General features: G+C 40.0%; 1 protein-coding gene across 1 annotated transcript in view; it reads right to left on the bottom strand.

Moving 5' to 3' along the window:
• The window catches only part of MYO1B (myosin IB), a 117,418-nt gene that overhangs the window by 61,566 nt on the left and 31,130 nt on the right, over nucleotides 1-24,722 (bottom strand). The window contains exons 5-7 of the mRNA XM_082311446.1: nucleotides 24,643-24,717; nucleotides 4,430-4,524; nucleotides 1,168-1,272 (exon numbers count right to left, since the gene is read on the bottom strand). Coding sequence (XP_082167572.1) covers nucleotides 1,168-1,272; nucleotides 4,430-4,524; nucleotides 24,643-24,717 — 275 coding nt within the window. The remainder of the gene's footprint in view (nucleotides 1-1,167; nucleotides 1,273-4,429; nucleotides 4,525-24,642; nucleotides 24,718-24,722) is intronic.

The raw sequence follows: 24,722 nt of genomic DNA, 5'->3' as shown, positions 1-24,722 counted from the left end.
CAGCTCCCTCAGCCGCTCCTCATAAGACTTGTGCTCTAGACCCTTCACCAGCTTCGTTGCCCTCCTCTGGACACGCTCCAGCACCTCGATGTCCTTCTTGTAGTGAGGGGCCCAAAACTGAACACGGGATTCCAGGTGCGGCCCCACCAGTGCCAAGTACAGGGAGACTTCCATAGTCCTGCTGGCCACACTATTTCTGATACAAGCCAGGATGCTATTGGCCCTCTTGGCCACCTGAGCACACTGCTGGCTCATATTCAGCCAGCTGTCAACCAACACCCCCATGTCCTTTTCCACCAGACAGCCCTCCAGCCACTCTTCCCCCAGCCTGTAGCGTTGCATGGGGCTGTTGTGACCCAAGTGCAGGATCCGGCATTTAGCCTTGCTGAACCTCATACAGTTGGCCTCGGCCCATGGATCCAGCCTGTCCAGACCCCTCTGTAGGGCGTTCCTACCCTCCAGCAGATCAACGCTTCCACCCAACTTGGTGTCGTCTGCAAACTTACTGAGGGTGCACTCAATCCCCTCATCCAGATCATTGACAAAGACATTAAACAGAACTGGCCCGAATACTGAGCCCTGGGCAACACCACTTGTGATCGGCCGCCAACTGGATTTAACTCCATTCACCACAACTCTTTCGACTCAGCCATCCAGCCAGTTTTTTACCCAGTGAAGCATACACCTGTCCAAGCTATGAGCAGCCAGTTTCTCCAGGAGAATGCTGTGGGAAACGGTGTCAAAGGCTTTACTAAAGTCCAGGAAGACAACATCCACAGCCTTTCCCTCATCCACTAAGCAGGTCACCTTGTCATAGAAGGAGACCAGGTTAGTCAAGCAGGACCTGCCTTTCATAAACCCATGCTGACTGGGCCCAATCACCTCGTTGTCCTGTACATGCCGCGTGATGGCACTCAGGATGATCTGCTCCATAACCTTCCCCGGCACCGAGGTCATGCTGACAGGCCTGTAGTTCCCCAGATTCTCAAGAAAACCTCTCTGTAACTGAATAGAACCTTGTAGCTGTCTTCACGGAAAGCATGTCCTATGCTTTTGGACACCAAACAACAATGAAACAACAACAGATACAGTTTTCCAAAGCAGCTCAGCAGGAAAGCTGATACACACAGAGGTAACAGACTCACACACGCTCTATGAGATTCTTACCTTCAAGAACTGGATTTGACTGCAAAAGTTGTTCTTTTACTTGATTAACCTCTGCCCCTTTTCCGCACACAGCAGCTACATATGACATGACAAGTTTGCTCGCCTCTGTGGGGGGGACAGTAAAATAAAACAGCGATAAGTATTGCCAAATAGGCCACAAAATGATTTGCAGACTTGATCTCCATCACATTTTCACTATGCCAGACAGGAACTGTAAGCACATTTCATTTCAGTCGTCTTCCGCATCATTGTACCTTCTGGGAACAAGGAAGAAGCACATCCTGCTATGAGACCCATGCCATTACATCAGCAGCCCTATTGACTTAAATACTTAGAGCCCTCCCAAGCTAAAGAAGCCACCAGTGGATATGGCACATTACCCACTACTTTTTCATTTAGCCTCAGTAAGAGGCATTCAGTAAGGAAAGAACATTATCCCTAGCTGACACGTTGGAAATGTTTTAATCTAGCCTGAAAAAATAGGCCCAAACAGTTCCAAGATGCAAAATTCAATCAGTTTATATCAGCAGATACACATAACACAAGTGTAAACATACAACACTATACACATGTAATTACAACTGTAAACTACACTACAAGTAAATGAGTAACTGCAATTCAACATCACATAACATTATGCAGTCTGGTTCAAAGTATAATGAATAGAGAAAGTGAAGCATTCACTTAAACAATGAAATTAATTTGAAGGCACAAACTTTTAACAAAGTCTGGAAGAAGTTTTGGACTCTCAAAGCTGGGTTCATATAGGTGGCAATCACCCATATACAGACAGAAACTAATATTAAATAATCCACCCAACCCTTATGTTTTTTCTGGTCAGGCCAAAGAGCAGCTGAAAGAGGATTCTGTTTATAAACAGAGTCTGTGATGTTTAGTATGATGCAAGATAGTGAAATTTGAGGCAATATCAGCTGATATACAATGTAATTACTTAACAGCTGGAATCCCTATCAACTCAACACAGTGGTCATAAAAAACCCATTACTTGTCCTTCAGAGATCTGTTACAAATTTAAGGGTTTCATTTCAGGAAAGAACTGACACACAAGAAGTTATCCCTTGGATTTTGATTCTTTCCTATTTAATCAAATTTGTTCGCTAGTACTAAATTATTATCCCATATTGTAGAGAAAACTGAGCAAACCTGCAACACAGGAAGCAAGCAAGGAGCAAGAACTATAGGTGTGTCCATAAGGCCTCCCATCTCCTTTAATTGCACCTCGAACCCAGCTCTCATTTTTAAGAATCCGTTCCCTTCAGAGCCTGGACTTACCAAATTATTTGATTTGAAATATTTCCTAAAACAGTAAACATCTTTAAGTAGAGCTACTCAATCACTGAGAGAGGAAAGCACTGAAGCAACAAATAAGGTATTATAAAATAATATGCATTAAGACAACACACAAGATAGGCTTTGAACATCACTGAAAGAAAATAAAGGTCCTTTCTTTTAACAGGAACTCTGTTTGGTCCAATAAAGACACCAGGAAGAGAATCATCATCTTAACATCTAAAAACATTTAAATACACCACTCATTCTGGTAATGTACCATGTTTTCTTGCACAATGTTACTATCGATTAGCAATATAAACATGCAGTGAAACAAGAACAAAATTGGAAGTAAACAAAAAAACCCAACTGATGACATTTCAGTTTCAATTCTTCCAGTCCAAACATGTCAAATGTTCTGGCTACCAAAAATCTAAACCAGAGTTATATAGGATCTGTACTAACAAGTTTGTTTCCTCAACTCCAGGAACTTCCTCCTTTTTTTTTTTCTTCCCCCCTCCCAATGGAAACGTAACTTCTCAGCTAACAGCCCCATTTCAGCAACAGTAGTGACATCAAATGTTAGAGAGAGAATAGCACAGATTATAAATCAATTATTGGCTTGAATTTCAAACCCTATGTTATTCTGAACTTACCTTTATAAAGGAGTAATTCATATTATGTCCCATACGGCTACGAAAATTACAGAACAGTCAAAATCACTACACAAATCTGAATCTACCAGAACATTCTCTACAAATACAGAAGTTCAGAAACTCAACCACTAGTACACCTTTCACATGAATAAATAGATGAGTAAAAGGCGGACCTCACTTGTATAAGGTGCTTGATAATTCACAATTCCTGAGGAAATAAAGACATTAAACAATACCAGTACAGAACTCCTTTCTAAAGTTTGAACTCCTAGACAGAATCCCTAACAATCATATTAATAAGAACTTGATTATTTTAATATATGCTTTTACTGAACACACATGTGTTTTCATGTTATTGAACTTAAAAAAAAGGATTATATTACAAGATTTCAAGACCTCTCAATTGGATGCCATTAATCAGAAAAAGAAAAACAAAGATGAAGGCCACACCTTACATTTTCACAAAAGGCTTGGAAAGCAACTTCTTCTTACCCACCTTAAGTTGTACTTAGTATAAGCGTACAAGCCTCCACATTTTCTCAGATTCAAAGGAAAAAATCTCTTAAATTACATGGAAACAGACGTATGCGTTCCTACCTGCTGTGTCTTTTGCAAGTCACCTCAGTTTTAAATTGTTATTTCAGAAAATAACTGACTTCTTTCTTTTTTAAGGTCTACCTAAAATATTTTGCAGTTATGTAATCCTCACTTGATTTCTACCATTCCAGTTTAAAAATTAGCAGTCATTTTCAAGGCAATTTCAGCTTTGCCTGGGAAACAGTGTTCTGATACACAAGCCAATCTTATAATTGCAGCTGAGCACAGCATGCAAAAGACTGATGAAATTCCAAAGTAATCAGCTACTACTACTTATTTTCCTTGGATAAATGGCATAATCCAGTTTAAATGCATATACTTATTAAGAGACATGCAAAGTGTCAAAGGATTGTCTTCCAGTCTAGAAGACCAAGAGCATTCAGTTTTCTCCGTCCTCATGTTTCCCACAGGGAGAGACTAAAAGTCTTCTGGCCCTTGCAATACTCTATCACAAACCAGCATTACTTTCGTATGACTTTGCCTATTGATGACGATACTCTATTAGCACACGGTAGGGCTGCATCATGGTGACAATGTCAAAAAAACACTAGTCTATGTAAGTTCACACCTACAGCAACAGGCGTGACAGCATTCATTTTCTGTAACTGCCAGACACAAAAAGATATCGATACCTCTCAACTCTTACAGACCCTAGCATCACTTTGCAAGACTCCAAATAAGTCTGAATGTTTTTGAATAATATCAAAACTGCTTGTTACCTGTTTTTCCAGCTCCACTCTCTCCTGTAATAAGGATACACTGGTCTTTGTCTTGGTCCCTTAAAGATCTGTATGCTTCATCTGACAGAGCAAAGCTGCAAAGTAAGAAAGAGTCAATTGAGAATTAGACTAAACAAATACAAATAATATATAAAATAATATAATAATACAAATAACTACAATCTGTCCTTTACTTACAGGCAGGGGAGGGGAAAAAAAAAACCCACAAACAACAAAAACCAAAAAGCACAAACAAAAAGAACCCAAGTCCTAATGTTCTGAAAGTGGTGAAGCGTTCACTTTTCAGAATATAAAGACCCACAGAAGCAAAATGGATACTTTTTCCTCAGTGGCTTATTTTGACTTTCTCCAGGAACAAGCAAGCATAATCTTTAAGTTTTTCTAAAGATAGCAAGTTCAAAACAAATTCACAAAATTTCAGGGAAATTTACGTAGCGTTCCTCATTGAACAAAATGTCATATTCTTTATTGAACAAAATGTCAATGCATCAACAGGATGTGTTCTGTCTGAAGACATTTAAGAAAAAGGAAACAGGAGAATCCTAAGCACTAACAATACCATAAGCTGCAATTTCTACTCTGAAAAGTATGAAGAAATCTCAGAACCTTATAAAATATTGACCATTTTAAGCATTCAGGTGTTGCTAGACTTTTGCATAAATATGCAGAAGTGTTTCCCAATAAGTGTGTTCTTAACTCAGTAAGGGTGATGTCATGTAGTGAAATTAAAGAATACAGTAAGAACCAACAGCTTTCCTGTACCAAAAATGTCTTTCCATGGAGCTCAGAACATCATGACCCTGAAACTACTGGGCTGCAATTTGGATCCAGAGGTGCTCTGTTGCCATGCAGCAACATATATTTTGGAGAAATGCAGATGTGTTACTTATATTTAGTTTTCTTTAGTAGTAATTTTGAGACAAAGAAAGAGTAGTATTGATTTTGTTTCAACCGCATATTTCAGTTCATGGAATAAAGGACTCTGGAAACTGAGCATTAGAACCCCTTGGAAAAACTTAAGCAAGTAGTACCTGAAAAAGGACATAAAAGCAAAATCCAAATGAAAAGGCACACTTGCATTACATAACTGAAAGAAAAAAATCTGAGCGCCAAACATAGCATATTTTTACACGAAATAAATATCCATTCAACAGACCAAAAGCTTTGTTAGATTACTGCACCCAGTAAAATATTTAGTGTTTGTATGTACTAAAAAGTGGATATTGTTTATTATTTACAGTAAACAAACCATGTATGAAAAATAGAAATGAACTCTCAGGTCAACATAAAATGCATAACTGTTGCAGGTTAAATGCACCTTTTAGAAACTTGATTCTTTATTCTATGACAGTTCAGGAGCTTTGCATTTAGCTGGTAACTCCAAATAGATCAAGTATTTGGTTTGAATAACATAGCCATATAGTGCTTTCACAGGCAACCACAGCCCCTTATAGATAAGCAAGCTCTTTGTCATAAAACTAGTTAGGGGTAGCACGGACAACACAATGCAAGTAGTAAGAGCCACACAGAGCCTTTTCTAGAGGCTCCTATTGCCACAGCTTGCAAGCTTCAAATGTTAAACCTATATATACTCAAATTAGTTCATACTTATTTCTTTTTTGCTACCACTGTCCCTTAGCTCAGGCAGTTCTTCCTTCTGGCTTCTCTCCCCCCAAAAGTTTATGGAGAGCATGTCATATTGTCCCCGCTTTCATCATCACATGCATGTGCAACACCATTTATACTTCCTCATCCCTCATCAGTATTAGACTCATCTCATATTTGCTTATTTGGTTTTTGGGTTTGTTTGCTAGTTTGTTTTTATGGTTGCATCCCGTTACCAGCCCAGCCATCCTGCAAGAGACCAGCATACCAAGTGAGTGGTATTCTGAAAAAGCTGGAAAACAGGAAAATGAAATGCCTTACAGCTCCTTTACTACTAAATATTCGCACCTTCCCCTCCCTCCCTGGTTCCTGCCAATGATGCTCATGTCATTGATTCCCCCCTCTTTGTGTCCCTCCCGTCCCCTTCTCTCCTGCAGCACACCCGCCTGGGTAGCTGCGTGACCAACCCAGGGCTCTGTCTCTCTCGCTGCTTTTCTCGCCAACTTACATTGTCTAAGGCACTAAATTACAATTCTTCTCCCTGCACAGATGGTTGGGCCATCCACTTAACAACCACGATCAAAGGTCATTAACTCCTTTTGATACGTATACCATTGAACCCAAATTAAGACTGATCTCTCAAAACTTAATACTGCTATGGTGATTGAAGCATTTGAACTCAGTAGTTCAACTGGAGGTGAAAATGTGTTTACGAGAAAGTAGCAGGCTGTAATGTTTTTAGCATTACAACAAAGTCAATTTGTGATGTGGCCAACATGCTGGAGAACTAGCAAAAAAAAAAAAAAAAAAAAATAGTCTGCTGCTGCTGAGAGACCATGACACAATTTCTGGCATCCACTTTACTGTCCAGAATCCAAACTACAGTAGCGATAACACTTTACCAGACTCTCTTACAGGACATATTTAGGAAATGAATAATATTTGTTGTACACTGCTGCAGATACACTTGTAAATTGAAGAGTACAATGCACGGCACTCAGAAAAGCTTATTCCAGCACACATTACAGTCCTTTTTGCAAAGAAAAAAAAAAAAAGGCAGTAGGATGAAGAGGAAAGAAATAAAATTGCACTGAGCATTCATGGGCCATGTGAGAGAACGTTAATAATAATGCCGTGGCTTCCATGGGTTTGGTTCAGGAAACTGGCTTTCAGCAGGATGGTAAGACTCTGAGATGTTTTTCAAACTTGCAGACTGGATGGCTCATTCTGTGCCTGCTGTCCTTCAGACAATCTCAGCCACCAACTAGTATTTCACTGTTGAAACAACTTTCTTGGCAGTTGTTTCATGCTGGAAAACAAAGTCAGCATCAAGCACAGAGAAAGTATTCTCTCTGTTGACACACTGAGTTACGAGTTAATCAGCTTAGTAACCATTCACCTTTTCTAATACACTGAATTTTAGTTTCCTAACAGCCCCTGTCAAAATATATTTTACTGCTTGATGTATTTATTAACTCTGCCTGCACTGCATAGTTAAAAACACCAAATCATGCTTTTTCTCCTCCCTCAGCAGAGAAACTGAGAGTCTAATACTGCAATGAGACCTCTGAAGTTGGAAAAAAGAGTGGGATTTCATCCAGTTCTGGTTTTATCCAATCTAGTCAGAGACGCTTGGCATACATTATCTTTTCCTCCAATCTTCTACACCACCCAGCAAAGCCTAATACTTCACGTGTATATCAATTATTATCTACTACAGACAAAAGGAAAAAATAAGTTGACTCATTTCAAAAGAAGTTTTGTGTATGTACTTATCAAAAGTTACCTAGTAGAAGTGTTCTAAAATTCACCTCTGACATTTCAACCACTGCTCCAACAATTCAATTGGAGGAGGCATAACCAAGAGTGTATTTAAATAACTAAGATTTCTTTGTCTTTCTGGCATTGCATAAACAACATTAGACACATTTATGTCAGGGCCTGAGCAAAGATCTATCTCAAAGAAAAAGACAGATCTATTCATTTGTCATGTTGACTTTCATGGCACACCATTACACCTTACAGTCCTTCCTATCTATTATTGCCTTTTATGTTTGCAATTAAAAAAAAAACAAACAAACAAAAAAAAAAAACAAACCCACAACTTTGAGTCTTTTGGTTCAAACGCTATTTGTGCTGAAAATATAATTTCATGCTATTCCCTATTTGTTACAAACATATAAAATAATTTCATTTAAGGTCATTTTGGTTTAACATATTTTAATGATCTGTAGACCACAAAGAATCCTTCTATTCTTTTCCTTTTAGCAACATTAAGAAACACCGCTCTGTAAACTCAACATTTGCAACTATAGGTTTAAACCACATACCACTCTTTGAGCCACCTCACAATTACAGAGCCTAAGTAAAATTTTAGAATAGTTTGTAGTTTAAAAAGCAGTTATAAACCATGTGTTTTGAATTAGCTGGTGAGTGTGTCAGCAGTGTCATTTACCATACCTTATAATAAGCTCTCCTTTGATTTTTAGCTTTTCGTGAAAGAAGACAACATTTTCCTACCACAACAAACACAGAAATATTTAGTGGAGTTCTCATTTAGCTAAGACTTAAGTATAGAAGCAATTTGAAATCAAACTGCCACCCACACCTAGCTCAGTAAGAAGGCTCTGCTTTTTTATAGCACGGCTTTTTCAGCCACATAGCTCCAGATGGCCAGATCTGTCACAAAGTTCTAACCCCAAACTTCTAACACAGGGAAACAGCAAACAGGCCTCTAAGGGGGATTTCCAAAGGGCTCCAGCAATTTTCAGCAGCACAACGGCATCTCTATGCTCTAACAAAATGCCAGGGTCAGGAAGAGCCAGGCACACGGTTCCCACCCACTCACCCCAAAACGAGCATCAGCTGCCAGCGCCTCATTTGAACACACAAGATTGCATCCACAATTACACCAGGGGTAAAAACCTTGCTCTTATGGTCATAAATTCAGCTCACGGGAGCAGCTCTTCTACCATCTTTTTCCTTTAAGCCAAAATCTCAAGGATCAGTACTTGCCAGCTATCAGTACTTCCTTCCTCCTCTCATTTCCCTTAGCATTCTCAATTAACAGTAATTAGTTAACACTATCTTAAATTCCCTCCGATTCCTTTTCTCATGCACTAGTAGAGTCAATTCCCTTCATCCCATCTTCTGTTGCTTTGATTCCGAGAGTCTCGGTCCCCATTTTAAAACATCTATTGCTTGATCTTGGCTTGCAACCGCCAACTCATGTGTTACTTCCAAAGGAAATTAAGAAATCCTCTCTTCTTGACTGTTCCAATTCCTCATGAAGCAGAGCCCTGGTACCACTTCACTTCTGCTCAACTGTGTCTAAACACACTGGCAGGATACCAGAAGTCAGTGCTTATCAAAGACTATATACCATGCTAGACTAAAAAAAAACAGCAGTAAAATGTAAATTGTACATATATTTTTAAAGTAAATTTTACATAAAATGTAATTTATATTAGTGCTTTCATGTCCAATTAAGAGCATCATTTAAGTTCCTTCCTTTTCTTTGTGAATGCATAGTAGTACTCAGTAACAGGATAACAGCAAAAAAAAATATTGCCTCCTCTCACAACATGCAGTGGGAAAACATCAGAATCACAATTTGTTTGGGTATAAAAATACCTAACAACCTGAGCTAGGAACGGTGGAAGCACATTTTATATGGTGCTCTAAGGCTTTACGTTGTAAATCATCACTATTTGCTATGTATGTTCCTCCCGCCCACTGAAGCTCCGTGGAAAATTCACCGTTCAGGAAAAACAACCGTAAGAGATTATTTATAGCATTAGCTCATAGTGCAGAATCATTTAATCTAATCGCCCTAAGGATAAAAAGTGTACTCCCATTTTCCATAATTACAAACTGTCTCATGTTCAGCACTTTGACACACTTGAAAAGAAAAGGTTGATTAGCCTGCCATTGGAGTGAATAAAGAAACAGCTAAATTGATGGAGCATCGGCTAGGATAGACCTTCACAGGCAAGCAGCTGCTCTTTGAAAAACGCCAATCAGGAAAAAAATAAAACAAGTTTAAACACCAGGATAAAGAGGTGTGCTAAGACAGATGGAAAGCCTTTTCTCCTATTCATATTCTCTGATTTTGTTTTCCTCCTGAGCACAGAAACCTGTTTTATCAACAATACTGTGTGGCTAATATACACAGCAGAAGGGTACCTCCTGCGTACGCTTCCCCACTTTGTTATTCCCATCAGCAACTGTGACGTTATTAGATGCAGAATAAAGCCCAAAGCTGTGTAAATCAGCCCGTTTGATTTGTAAGCAGCAGCCCTAATTTATGGAAGGAAAAGGAGAGAAGGGAAGGGAGGGCAAAGAGGACAGACAAAGCCACTCTTGAATTTCAAGAGTAGAATACTTTAAAACACAGCCTAATATTAAGCCAGAGAGATTTATTTTCTGTTCCAGTAGACTGGGAATATAATATACCCTCTGATGCTCATATACACACCACAGGTTTAGCAGAAGAGTTGATCCAGGCCAATATTCTGAGGTCTGGACAAAAAGAAGAAAATGTTCTTTCTGAAAATCTTGTCTTTCTCAGGATGAAGCAGATTTCAGACGCGTCCAATGCACTTTGCCTCAAAACCTCCCTACAGAGACGTCCAGCCAATGCTTTTTCCCCAAATACTGTGCCTGCACAACCTCTCAGCTCACCACAGCCCAGTCCGTCCCTCATCCTTTTACCTCTTGCGGGATGGCACCCATTTCTCCTCCAAGCAAGCAGGAGGCTTTATCAGTTTTGATCGCTTCCTTTTTACTGACTCACAGTCCAAAAAAAATGCAATTTTTTGAAAACCAACAGTGGTCCTTCCCAGCACTGTACACAAAAGCCAAAAATGCAGCCTATGATTTTCTGCCTGTTTCAACAATATCTAAAGCATCTCTTTAGAGCTGCACATTAGTACGATGGAAAACAAGAAACGTCTTTTACCAGGAGCCTATGACCCAGCTGTTGCATTATTTTCCTTCAACCAGTGGAAAACAGGATCTCTGAAGCTGAGGATGACCGTACCACTTTCTAATCCGGACTACAACATAAATTCTCCCTCTAAATTTTAGCGAACACTATCAACCCTAGTAAGTGTGTCCACATCACAGTCAGCAGCTACACCCAGTAGACTGTCAGGAGAGTGACCTGGGCATGACTCCAAGGTTGGGTCCTCCAAAGTAATGTAATACGATGGCAGAGTGGAACAGCAGGCAGAGCTTTGGTGCTGCAGATAACCAAGCCAACAGGTCCGTCTCCTGTCGTGGTGACAGGTTAACCATGGAAAGCCCACTAGGGCATACCAAATTGAACTAACGTGTACCGGTGCCAGCTGTACACACCATAAACACCTGCAGCTGCAGACAAACAACAGGTATAACTTGTGAATTGGCTTACCTAAAGAAGCAAATTAAAATAGTGAACTTATTTGGAGCAGGTTCCTTTGTCAGCTGAAGTGAATACATGCATAAACCAAGGTGTGTGCAGGGGGATCTCTAGGTCATGAGCTTTTCAGAAGAGCAGCTTGGCTTGGCTTCCCCCTTGACTAGTCCCATTCCTTGAAATTACATCAGCCAGCTGGATGCCACATAACCATCAACTCCTCACCCATACTAATACTCAGCCCCTGAGTCTAGCATGAACAAGTAACTCCCATTTCCAAGGCACAGCACTAATCAGATGAGTTTGTAACCCAAACAATCTCTCACCCCATATACCGTGCTGCATTACCCAAGGCAGCCAACCAGCTCCTACACGATCACACAGGAGGACACAGCTTGGCCTCCTACAGACCTACAGCCAAGTCAGTTCGCTGTAAGGTACACCGCAAGGATTTTATGTTTCTTGGGGGAAAAAGCATTCCTGTTTACAAAAAATAACAATTTTCTTGGGCCATGATATCCTTAAAGGGAAGTACAGGAAGTGTTTGCTATTGTTTTATTAAAAAACTTATTTAATTAGCTGTAGTTTATTTCATAAGATAAATCAGCACTTGCGTGTTTGATTTAATGACTGCCTAAAACAGCCAACTCCTTACACTCAGTGGGTTTACTGCAAAAGTATATGCTGAACATTTTTGGTAGCCGTATTTTCCGTAAGAAGCTCCAGACTTTTCCTTGAACTGCCAGCCTGACTGCACTAAAAAAAGCATGCGGTCACCTGTGAGGGAAGCAGTTTCATGGCACATCAGAAATGCCAGTGACAAGAGGCTTGCGTTTCTCCACGGGCCTTCTGAAGCTTTGCAGCCCCTGAGGCTGGGTTTGTAAAACTTAGGACTTATTCCATTAACAAGCGCGTTCCCCAGTTCAAATGGAGTATCAAGGGGTCAGAGAGCTGAATGGGACGGTGAGGAGAGAGAGGTGCAAACTGATTTTCTGTGCTTGGCTTCTGTCGGAGTTTAACTAGAGGACACAGAACTTTTTAAAATCCCAGTTTACTATCTCATCTACATACTAGCAGATTTGAATTGCACCTCTGAACTCTTGCATATATTTGGCAATGAAGGGCTGGTGGGACACGGAGGAAAAAGGGGAAAACAGTCATTCCCTTTCTGCCCTGCAATACCCAGACTCTCAATATTTTACAGAAAACTGAATTAGTTTCTGTACCTAATACAGCATGTGTCTGAAAATTAGCGAAGTTTACTGGTTAAACACGCATGTTCAGTTCATGTCAGCTTCAACCAAATTTTACATAAAAGAAATCTTTTTCTGCAGAACAAGACATGCTTTGAGTAGGCTGCTGCACCGTGCGATTAGCACGCTAAAAGTAAACTCCTCCAATAAAACTGTAATTCGTCTTGACTTAGGTGGCTAAGCATAATACATATTCCATCAAAATAAAACACTGAGAAACAATTATTCCTCATTTTTAAAACACTGATCGTGGCTAAACACAGGTCCTCACAATTACCCATAGCTATTTCAGAAAAAAACAGGCCCAGAGTACAGTTAAGTGAAATACTTAGAAGATAAGACTCTATAATCCTGTTAGAGAAGCAATGATCATTATAGCTTCCCTTTTCCTGTACAGATGGGAATATACTATTAGTCACTTTTTTCCTTTTCTTTTTAATTTATTTTTTTAAATAGGAGCCTTATCGTTTGAGCTTGTCCAAATCAGTGGCAGAGCACAGATGCTCCACGTAAAAATACCAGCAACTTCTTGATCTAGCAAATGAAACCACAATAGGGCTGTACTAGTTGCGGGGTTTTCCTGAGGCAGAGAGGGGCGTGCTGCTCTTATGATTTTACATGGAAAAATGTTTAGCAAACAGGCAGTGTTCCATGTTGCTGCCTCAAAAAAAAATGTACTTCTGCTTAGCAAAAATAAACCCCTGCTTTTATTTGCAGCCCTGAGAAGCATCACCCTGAAGTCATAAGGTAGAAATAAGTCATTTCCTCTTGATGCAGTGAGAGCAGAGATACAGCAAGTCAAGTTTTGGCTTCCACAGTCAGTCTGCATCGCTACCACGTGCTCACGCAGGGACTTCTCTCGCTGCAAATAATTTTATTGCAAAAGTAGCAATACTCTCAGACAAGCTTGCTCCGCTCTGCTAACTGGAGAATGAAAAATAAATTTATTCTTTTATTCTGAAGTACTTAAACATGTTCCAGTACTCAGGGGAAGACGGAACAGTGAAGTGAGGTGCCCAGTTTCACATACTTCATAGAAAGGGACATGCTTTCAAAGGTCTCATCTCACAGGACAATAGCATACTGTAGCACAACTAAACTCCCGAAAGAAGGCTGTAGCAAGGTGTAGCAGTCTCTTCTGCCAAGTAACAAGCAATAGGACAAGAGGAAATGGCCTCAAGTTGCACTCCGGAAGGTTTAGATTGGATATTATGAAAAAGTTCTTCACCAAAAGCATTGTCAAGCACTGGAACAGGTTGCCCAGGGAAGTGATTGCGTTCCCATCCCCGGAGGTATTTAAAAGACGTGTAGATGTGCCACTTAGGGACATGGTTTAGCGGTGGACTTGGCAGTGTTAGCTTAACAGTTGGACTCCATGATCTTAAAGGTCTTTTCCAACCTAAACAATTCTATGATTCTATGCTGCATGTACCCAAGAGCTACAGCATCTCACAAAAAGATGCATCTTGGAGTGACTTCATGGCTCTGCCTGGTGAGATAGGTAAAGAAATGTCAGCCATGCGTTAGTGCAATAGACTGCAATGGAAGGCAACAGTTTGCCATCAGAAAAAATGCTGAGTGCTCCACCAAATTCATATTGCAATACTGGGGAACGAGGAGTATTATCACATCCTGATAGCTATTTGTAAGCTAAAGTAAGTTGCTAATCATCAGATTTGAAATCTAGGCTCTGTAACACAAAAGCTAGCATGCAGCTGCCTGCAAGTTTATCAGAGACAACAGTGACAAAACTGCAAATAGAAGTAATTCAGTTATCTGGAAAACATCTGATGGGCAACGTCAACACTATGTAATTACATAGATATGTTGCTACTTTACTGGAGGAGTTACTGAATTTTTAAATTTTGCAAGTAACTCTTACGTCCTCTTAACAAACCAAGTAGTTTGTTAACCAAGTAGTTTGTTAAGAAGTTAAGAAGCCAAGAAGCCTTATACAACTTATTTTTTGCCTCCCAGCTCTCTTTTCCAAATAAGTACCTCTCATGAACCCTTGGACAAAGTAGGCACTAAAGCTTATCTCAGCTTCTGAGAGCTTAACTCAGGTACGACATCAAGCTAACCTGTCTATTCAGTCTATAAAACAGCATTTGCTCAAGTTTGTGCATCAGATTTGTGGATACATATCCAAAACTTTCTTTCCACGAATGGTCAAAGCGAGAAATGAAAAGCCTTCTTCAGATTGCTCAAACACTAGGCTTCAGTTCAACCCACATGGACTATTTCCAGGGACAATGTATTTCATCTACGTCCTTGGTTGGTCTGCTGATACTCAAGGAGGATGTCAACTGCACGTCTTTTTTGGTCCTGTGGATACATCCTCACTAAGAATCATCTTGGCGTAATTATGATCAGTTGCAGTTTGAACTCCGCAAGGTTTAGCAACTAAAAATCATTTCTGTAGTATATAAAAGGGAACTGTGTATACAAGAAAAATGCAGATTTGAACTAATTTACTGAAATGACCACAATTAAACTGTCTTTGTAGTTCAGACCTTTGTTTGTAAACCCCAGTCCCAGCTCTCTTATCTATTCAAAACATAAGTAAAAGATTATTCAGTGTGCTAGACAGTAAATATTAAGACTCCTGATTCATAACATGAAAAAGTTTATCTTTAATAACCCAAACTACATTAACCATGATGTACCCAGAGCTGAAGACATCAGAGCCCTTTGCATTAAGTTGCCAATAAAAAGAAATTGAATGGAAAACATTCTGCCTCTAAAGGTGGTACAAGAGCTGGAATTTCACTGAAGTTTCTTTAAGGCTTTAAACATTAGCTTTGTTTACGCTGTATCTAAAATCATGACAGAGGCTTCTAGCACAGCAGATGGGCATTTCCTGGTGTGTTATAAATTGCTAAAATAAGAAAAAAAAAAAGATGACCATTAAACACAATGAGACACTTCCAATGAAAGGATGGCAGCTGTTCTTAATTGCAATTTGACATCCCAGTTCTTAAGAGAGAACCATGCTGCCCATTCAGGAAAGGCATAATGAAAATTCTGGTCCATGTACATACACTGCATAAAAGGGGATCGCTGTCATTTCTGACAGGGCCCGTACCTGCCCCCACTTTTCAGTCTGCATTTAAGAAGCCTAACATAGCAGAGCCTTCTTTTAAGTACTTTCCAGTGTGCAAAAAGTCCCAATATTCTAACGAAAAGAAAAATGAAGCTATCAGATCCTTTTTTAAAAGTCAAGTTATATTTAAAGCCACATGAAGTGTTTAAAAATGCTTTTATTTCCAAGTCCTCTCATAACATCAGTCAATTTTCTAATCAGAACCACCTCATTTTGCTAAGCAGCACAAAAAAGGCTAGTCTTATTTCTAGCCTAGACGTACAAATGAAGAGCTGGAAGAACTCTTTGAAATGTTGAGAAGACACAAAGAGCAGTAATGTATTGACAAATTTGAAGAACTGCATTACAAAACTGAAAAATTACTGCAGGTCCTTTCCTTTATTTAATTAAGTACACACTTCATTCACAAAATTCAGTCAGACATATTGAATGGATTCCCAAGCATTTTTGTCAATTAGAGGGATTCTACTTTATGTGACAATGTGAATTAATTAAAAAAAACCCTCAGCATTATATGTCCTAAAAATATCAATGGCATAACGTGAATGCTAGCCAGAACGTTACAGTTAAATGAGACAAATGGGATCTGGCAAAAAAGTTACCATTAGTTTAGACTACTGGAGCATTAACACACATCTCCAGCTATCCAACACATACTAAGGCTCTTTTTTTTTTTTTTTCTTCCCTTTTTTTTTTTTTAATTATCTTTGCTCTAACAATCTAGCCAAACCCCAAACTTTTTTATGCTTAAAAATAAACACAGACTATAACAAATACACTCACATGCAAAAAAAAGAAGAGAGAGAGAGAGATCCTCCCAGATAAGTGAAAACATTTGACTCTCAATCCCCAACATAACTGAAGTCAAACGTGAAAGTATGCTGTGTACAGAGGTATGAGTAAATATTTGAAAACAGTTCTGAAAACAAAGTTATTTTGTTGAGGCTCTAAGCCAGCAGTTAATTCATGAAGGATGCCCCAAGATTATTTTCCTTCATACACCATGACAACAATTATAGAGTTATAGAAGCATCTGGAACAGATCTCAAGTTCAGTGTTTCCCTTACAAACTCACTCTGTTTTAAAGGTACCCAATTCCTGCATTTTTTGCAAGCTGCTTCAAAAAGTCCACTGGACACGTGAATGTTTGGGGTTTTTTTTCATCGGCTAGGACCACACATGGCTCTCCAAATGAGAAACTGATGGATGAGCAGGCTCTACCAGAACCAAGTGGGTCCTGCCTCCTGGGGTATTTTGGGAGACAGTTTTACCTTGATGATTTTTATATCCCCTGTAGTCTATATATACTCCTTCCTAGCCTAGCAAGTGCTTAAATGCCACAACAGCACAAAAACCCACCTGGACTCCACACCGCCAGACCGCCTGATCCCTGAGCAAGCCTGTGTGCAGGCAGCTCCACTCCACCTGTGCTACAGCTCTGCAGCTACACGCAGCATCGGACGTTTTCATGTTGGAAATCCCATGTCCCAGACACTTACAGAAGAATGACAGCACCAGTGCCATACACAAAGAATTTAAAGGGCCTTTTCATTTCTTAATTTAGGCAGTGCTACTTAGAGGACCGACGGAAAGGCTCATTCCAGTGAACTTTCGAATCCAGTCTAAATGTCACTCCAGACCATTTTAAAAACTAAAATGAAGCACAACATTCATCTATACACTGCTTTTCCAGGCTGTTTATACTTCTTGGGTGTTGGGTGCATTTTTTGAGCCTACTTACAACCGTATGTCCTGCTATAAATCAGTTCCTGTATTATTACGCATTATTACAAAATTTCATGCAATCTAAAACCGGCAGCAAACAAGCAACTACTGTTCTTGTCAGTAAGACTATATTCACCTCCGAAGCACTGGGGTGAGATGGCTGCATTATGTGCTATCCAAACCAACTAAAATAGCCCTGCTCAAATTTCAGGAAAAAGCTAAATTTATTGTTGCATGCGAGAGAAACCTTGCTTTATACCCCAAGCCTTCAAGCTCACAAATCACTTCCAAAACGCTTTTGAGAATCAGACGGCCACTTCAATATGGCCACATCACAGCTGCCTTCCTCAGAACTCTGTTTTCTCAGAAGGACTTCTGAGGTCTCCTACCAAGTGTAAAATTTAGGAAACCGCGCATCCCATGGGTGGTGTGCCAGCAGCCTGCAATCGAAGAGGCTCTTCTCAGGCATGAAGCCCTTCTGACCCTTGAAGCAAGTGTGATGCTTCATCCCCTTTTCATCTACATGTTTGAGGGATTTACCTTCATGGATATACCATATCTAATACTGCCTCACTACAGAGGTTGAGAGAGTAATAAGCCTGACCCCTTCCAAAATAAGACTTCAACATTCTCTGTAGGTTCCCCGCGCCCCTTCTTTCAACTCATCTCTAGCATGGGTTTAACAATTAGGTACTGGCAGTCCTCCCTAATTGCTATTTATGATTTGTGTCAGCCATAGATGTTCCCTCCCAGCCCAGCAGCTAATTTTGCCAACTAACCTCTGAAGCGATCATCTTCCCTTGACTATAAATCTCTTTTGAAAGAGGTGCTCTGCTGAGCCACAGGAACAAGTCCAAAGACTGAGTCTCTGGAGAAGTCAGGAGTTATTAGGAATAAGAACAAAAGGTCTGTAAAAAATGGGATACTGCAAGGTGTACAAAACCATGGGTGGGGCATATTTAAAAAAAAAAAAAAAAAAAAAAAAACAAACACTCAGCGCCCTGCCCCCAGCCCCCAAGGAAAGCAAATGAAGATGAGGAAAGGATAAACTGAAAAGGAAATGTTAAAATAAACACACTGGGGGCAATGAAGGACACTAAACTATGCGACAGGCTCTCACCCCACCATCCCCTTCTTCAACAAATACAGATAGCTACACTGTGTATCTTAAAACTCTGCTACCTGTGGGGAAAAGCTTAGTTTTACACATAGGCAAAAACTATCCTTCACAGCTGAGACTTTATCATGCCTTCAGACAAAAATCTTTGCTTTAAATCAAGGACGAAAAAGAGTTACTGTAACCTTGGTGTTTCCAAAGACATGCAATCCTGGAGTACCAGCAAAAAAAGCCAGAAGCAAAAATATAACTCCTATATTCACTGCTTGCATTGGCTCAAAATTTGAAAAGGAAGCAGCAAGTGGTACCTATTGTCAGAGTCATTGCAGATATCCACAGGATAATCATAGAATCACAGAATGGTTTGGGTTGGAAGAGACCTTAAAGATCATCTCGTTCCAACCCACCTGCCATGGGCCGGGACACCTTCCACTAGACCAGGTTGCTCAAAGCCCCATCCAACCTGGCCTTGAACACTTCCAGGGAGGGGGCATCCACAACTTCTCTGGGCAGCCTGTTCCAGTGCCTCATCACCCTCACAGTAAAGAACTTCTTCCTAATATCTAATGTAAATCTACCCTCTTTCAGTTTGTAGCCATTATCCCTTGTCCTGTCACTATGCTCCCTTGTAGAAGTCCCTCCCCAGCTTTCTTGTAGGCCCCCTTCAGGTACTGGAAGGCTGCTGTAAGGTCTCACCAGAGCCTTCTCTTCTCCAGGCTGAATAACGCCAACTCTCTCAGCCTGTCCTCATAGGAGAAGTGTTCCAGCCTTCTGATCATCTTCGTGGCCCTTCTCTGGGCTCGCTCCAACAGGTCCATGTCCTTCTTATGTCAGGGGCCCCAGACCTGAATGCAGTACTCCAGGTGGGGCCTCACAAGAGCAGAGTAGAGGGGCAGAATCACCTCCCTTGACCTGCTGGTCACCCTTCTTTCGATGCAGCCCAGGATACAGTTGGCTTTCTGGGCAAGCGCACATTGCCGGGTCATGTTGAGTTTCTCATCAACCAACACCCCCAAGTCCTTCTCTTCAGGGCTGCTCTCTATCCATTCTCCACCCAGCCTGTATCTGTGCTTGGGATTGCCCCGACCCATGTGCAGGACCTTGCACTTGGCCTCGTTGAACTTCATGAGGTTCAACAATAATGATTTGTTCCAATAATTATTAATAAGTTTATCATTGAAATGGGGAACATTAATAAGTTTCTCATTCTTGCATTTTAATAGGCATCAGGTTGATATCTTTCTGCTTGTATCCTATATAAAGGCAAACTGGTTTTCAGGAGTTCCCTGCTAAAGTTTAAGTCTCTCTGAATTTGAAAGCTTTTAATGCAAAACTATTGTCTCTTCAGAAATACTTGACTTAAAAGAACTAATAACAAGTAAATAAACTACACAGCAAAATTGCCTAAGTGGAATGCAATAGATGTCTGATAAAAGCCTTCTCCAGATATTTTCCTGCTGTCCCAGTTATTCACCATAAATACTCCAGTGCATAGCTAAAAAAAATGCACGTTGACTCTGAACTCTTATTTGCTTGTAGCTTGCCCCTAGCAGTACAGTTGCCACTTTCTATTTGCCCCTCAACTTAAATAATCCATGATTCTTCTAAAGTGAGCAGGTAAGGCGTTTCAGAACACGAAGGGGAGCAAAAAGCCCCATGCCACCCTGCCTCCCAGAGACGGAGAGCTGCTAGTAGCCAGGAGCCAATGTTAAGATAAGAAATGCAAGAAAGCACCTACTCTGCAGTCCCTTAAAGCAAATCTGTTACTGGTAGGAAAGCGATACTGCAGGACGGTTACAAATAAATGGTACGATAAGCCATTTATTTCCTATTGCCTTCACTTCAAAGATGCCAGCAGCTGCCTTTGTCACTGGTGGAAGTCACTGTAAATTAGCAAGACAGACAGCTTGGTTCTCTCTCATGTCTAGCTTACCCACAAGGTAAGCAAAACAGCAATTACATCAACTGATAGAGTAATTACACCGACAGAAAGAGCACAACAGAAGTCTAAGGACTGCACAAAACAAGAAGCAAACTGTTTGAACACTGAAATGTCATACTCTGCCCTGTCAAGTCAGAGACAAGTTTGATCCTGCCTTGCAGATAAAGACAAAACCAGCAAGATTAAGAAAACATTAGAAAAAAAAAACAATTAAAAAGCTTGGTAAACTTCCTATTACAGCTATGCAAATAGCCAGAGACTACGAAAACAACCATTCCAGGAGACCTAGAAAAGTAACACTTTATTACATGGTGCCACAACAGCAGTGGTGTATTTAGAGAGGAATGAACTATTAAAATAAAATCTCTTAGATCACATTTTATCGGGTATAACACTATCCAAAATCATCTGACCAGAAACTTTCTCCCAGAAATTCAGTTTGGCTGCCCATTCAAAATGTGTCCGTGGCCTTACTCCCACTTCCAAAGATCACTTAAAAAAAAACAAAACCCTGCCCAAATCCTGCAATTAAATATTAACTAGCGTCCCTGAAAGCATCAGTCACTCTCACAGACACTCTTGAGGAAACACAGAGCAGATGACTAGGTGCTCACTCCCTTCCTCTTTCAGGTTAGGGCTAAGAAAACACATCAACAGATTTTTCACTCCTATGAATATATGTTTCCTTCAATGACCATATATGGAGAAAAAATCTCTAGGTATGGATTTCCTTCATGACATTATATACTTCTCTCTCATTTTCCTTCCCTTTTCATTTGCTCACCAAGCCTGCTATTTTATTGGGACAGCTGGCATTCTCAAGCACATCCTCCCTATACCAATCCATCACGTCAAAACACTTGCACGTACCTCGAGCACAGACAGACGGTCATACGAAACTACTGGAAAATAACCAAAACATGATTTAGATTCCTTGTTTTCCAGGAGCTCCCACACAAAGCTGGAGCTCTGGGAATGTCCCATAGCAGTCTGCTCCAGAGATGCTGATGCTTAAAACCTGGGATTCCCAAACCTGAATGTTCTCTCCAAAATGACAGACCTTGGAGAATACGAGCTATCATGCCAACAGGTGACAGCACATTTATTTCTGATGGAAGAGTTTTGGTGCCATACAGACCTGGTTTCTATAGGAATCTCAAACCAAACCACTGCTAGAAATTTTTTGCAATAAATCATTTGCATTTTTCTAGCTAGCACTAGTAAAAAAATTATATTGATTATTTGTACAAAGGAGATGCTGAAATAAGAAACACACTATATATAACTTTATGTCTAGACACACTTTCCAGGTCATATGCATTAGTTTCCTTATAAACTGTCAAGAGTTTTGCTTTGCTCAGGATTACACAATAAGGACCAAAAGTCTTTTCCCAAAGCACAGTTAAATAGTACAGTGGGCTTACCCACAATCAAGTCTTCTGAAGAGGCCATGGCTCAACGGAGATTTACACATCAAAGAAAAATAAGTATGTACATCTCCACAAATCACTGTGGGGTTTTTCACCCCCACGTCAGAAGAAATACCACAAATTGCAATTTGTCTCACAGCATCTCTTCATTAAAAGTTCCTGTGCAGCTAAAAAATAATCACCTTGAAGATTGCAAGGTCTCTGTGGAAGTGTAGCAACCTCCCCAGATACGTCTGAACCCTGCTTTTAACAGTGGTCTGCTACTCCCAAGATCAGTCAACCCTAGAATTAGCTGCAAGCTCCAAGGCTGGGATGATGCCGGCTCTGTCTCAAACCCAGTTCTTGGCCCGTACTGACCAGTATGGTAGGGCAAGCACCCTGTTGGTGATCAGCCTAGGCTTGGCTGCAGCAGGACCATATGGTCACCCTGTAAGCTCACCTCGTGGTCTATTAACCAGCATTCAAGTACCAGCTCTATGTTCACAAAGTGAACAACTGGACTGGCATGAATTCTTAGGCTACAGCAAAAGGCACTGTATATTAAAGGGGATGAAAAGTTTTTTAGGCTTGTCAGAGATGGCGTAAAGCAGCCTACATAGCACTTATTTTATACAACTACAATATTTTAAAAGTATGTTTTAAAGACGGTGAGAAGTTTACCAATTTTAGCAGAGACAAAAGTGACTCCTTGATTCTGCAGTTCTCATAAGCATCTACAGAGAGGTAGGCAGGAAAGCAAGGTCACCATAAAGTAAGACCATTTTATATTCCTACAGTTTGAAAAGAAAACACTGTATCTGTAAAAGAAACCATAACAAAGATTGTTTCGTAATCCTGTATTTTAGAGATATGTTGCCTATTTAGCACGTGTCAGAAAACAAAATTTTCATACAGAAGCAATGCCAAATAAAGAAAATTTGTGGAGAGATCATATCTGTCCAAGACAAATTAGTCTTACACTTTTCATGACTTGGCACTCTATCCAAACTTGCAAGGAAAATCCATTACTATCACACAGTCGAGATCTCCTGGCCTAAGTTAAAATTCAACATTTTCTCACTTCAAACTACTGCTCTTAAAGTGGATTTCTAGTGTTTGGACTCCAGAAGTTCTTGCTCTGAGATGGCAGTCTGACCGTACAATTATTGTCATTAGTGATGAACGATGTTTATGAAACATTTTTCTACCAAGTTAAGACTCTCATAATACATACAAGAATGACTGTTGACCACTTCTATTCTAGAAAACCATCTCTCAAGAGAGATGGAAAAATGTGGAGATCAATATATTACTGCGTACTTGATTCAACATGTAACCAAGTACATAGTACTGTCTTTCAGAATGTCAGACAAACTGTAACTCCCAGATTTTATTTTTAAAATCCTCCATCATATGACAGCAAATTTTATGTAGCTGAACAAAGTTAGCAGAGCAGAAAGTTCTTTTAGCAAGCAACTGTGTTAATTTAGCAAGCAATTGTGCTTGCTAAACAAAACTGTGGAGAAAGAAAACTTGAACATAGCCAGACTTCAGGTCCAAGAGGGCCAAGAACTACCAGAAGCTTATTCAATCTGATTAATTGGCTGTCTGCATTTCAGCCAATGTATCTGGAAAAGTTACAGATGAAGAGGAGAGGAACAGCTGGCTTTAATCTCACCACTACAATGTCTAACAAGATAAAATGATTACTGCAACATACAGGCCTTGAAGACAAGGTACCTCATTTGCAGTCATACCACCCACACTTGTGATCAAAGTCTCGTCCTATTATGGACAAGGCTTAACCATGTTCCGTTACTCTCAATAATTCTGACCAGGCACAAATAATACGGGTGGTGTAAGTTCTCTATAACCACAAGGCAAGGCCTTTGACTTCTTTGCAATATGCACCCCTGTAGAAGAATTACAGAAGGTGAATGGAAGTCCGAATGAGAGACTATACCTACTTCCCAGCCTTCTATTCCTAAATTTAGACTTGGAATTTATATCATATGCAAATCATATTTTGCAATATTATACATCTTTATATATGCTATATATTTTAGCCTTAAAATTTGCATTATATATTTATGGCACTCTGGCTGCCCTCTTAGAATGGGCTCATTTCCACCCAGCACAGAGGAGAGGAGACCAAGCATTTATTTTCCTACAGTTACCGTTCAGACATATCCAGTACGTTTCTCACTCATCAGGAGGGTTTTTTCATTTTTTGCATTGTGCAAAGAGAAATCAAGAGTTTCAGATATCAAAAGTAACACTATATGACTCAAACATTTTTTAACACCTAGAGGCTTTCACAAGGCAATCTGGACTTTGAAAGAAACAGATTTCCTCAAAAACAGACTACTTACTTTACAATACAGTAATAAAGACTACTGCTAACAATTGACAGGAAATGTTCTGAAATGACCAGGATCTAAATACATGAAACAGAAGAGTAACTCATCTTGACTTCTCTTTAAAATAAAGGATGAACTAATAAAAATTCATTTCGGGGGAGCGGTGGTGTGATTTCTGTTTTGTTTGCTTTAATCAACACAGACCTTTTAATGAGAGAGACAGCTGGTACCACCTGTTTCAGGACAGAATGGAAACTAAAACTTTCTTCCCTGTACTTACATGTGAGGACTGAGTTCATAGAAGTTTCGGTTTCTGTATTCTTCCACTTTCTCTGGAGTATAAATGGGTAGAGATCTGTA

This window comes from Platalea leucorodia (genome assembly GCF_965183815.1).
Source record: "Platalea leucorodia genome assembly, chromosome: 5".
Classification (NCBI taxonomy): domain Eukaryota; kingdom Metazoa; phylum Chordata; class Aves; order Pelecaniformes; family Threskiornithidae; genus Platalea; species Platalea leucorodia.
This window is presented reverse-complemented; position numbering and strand designations above follow the sequence as displayed.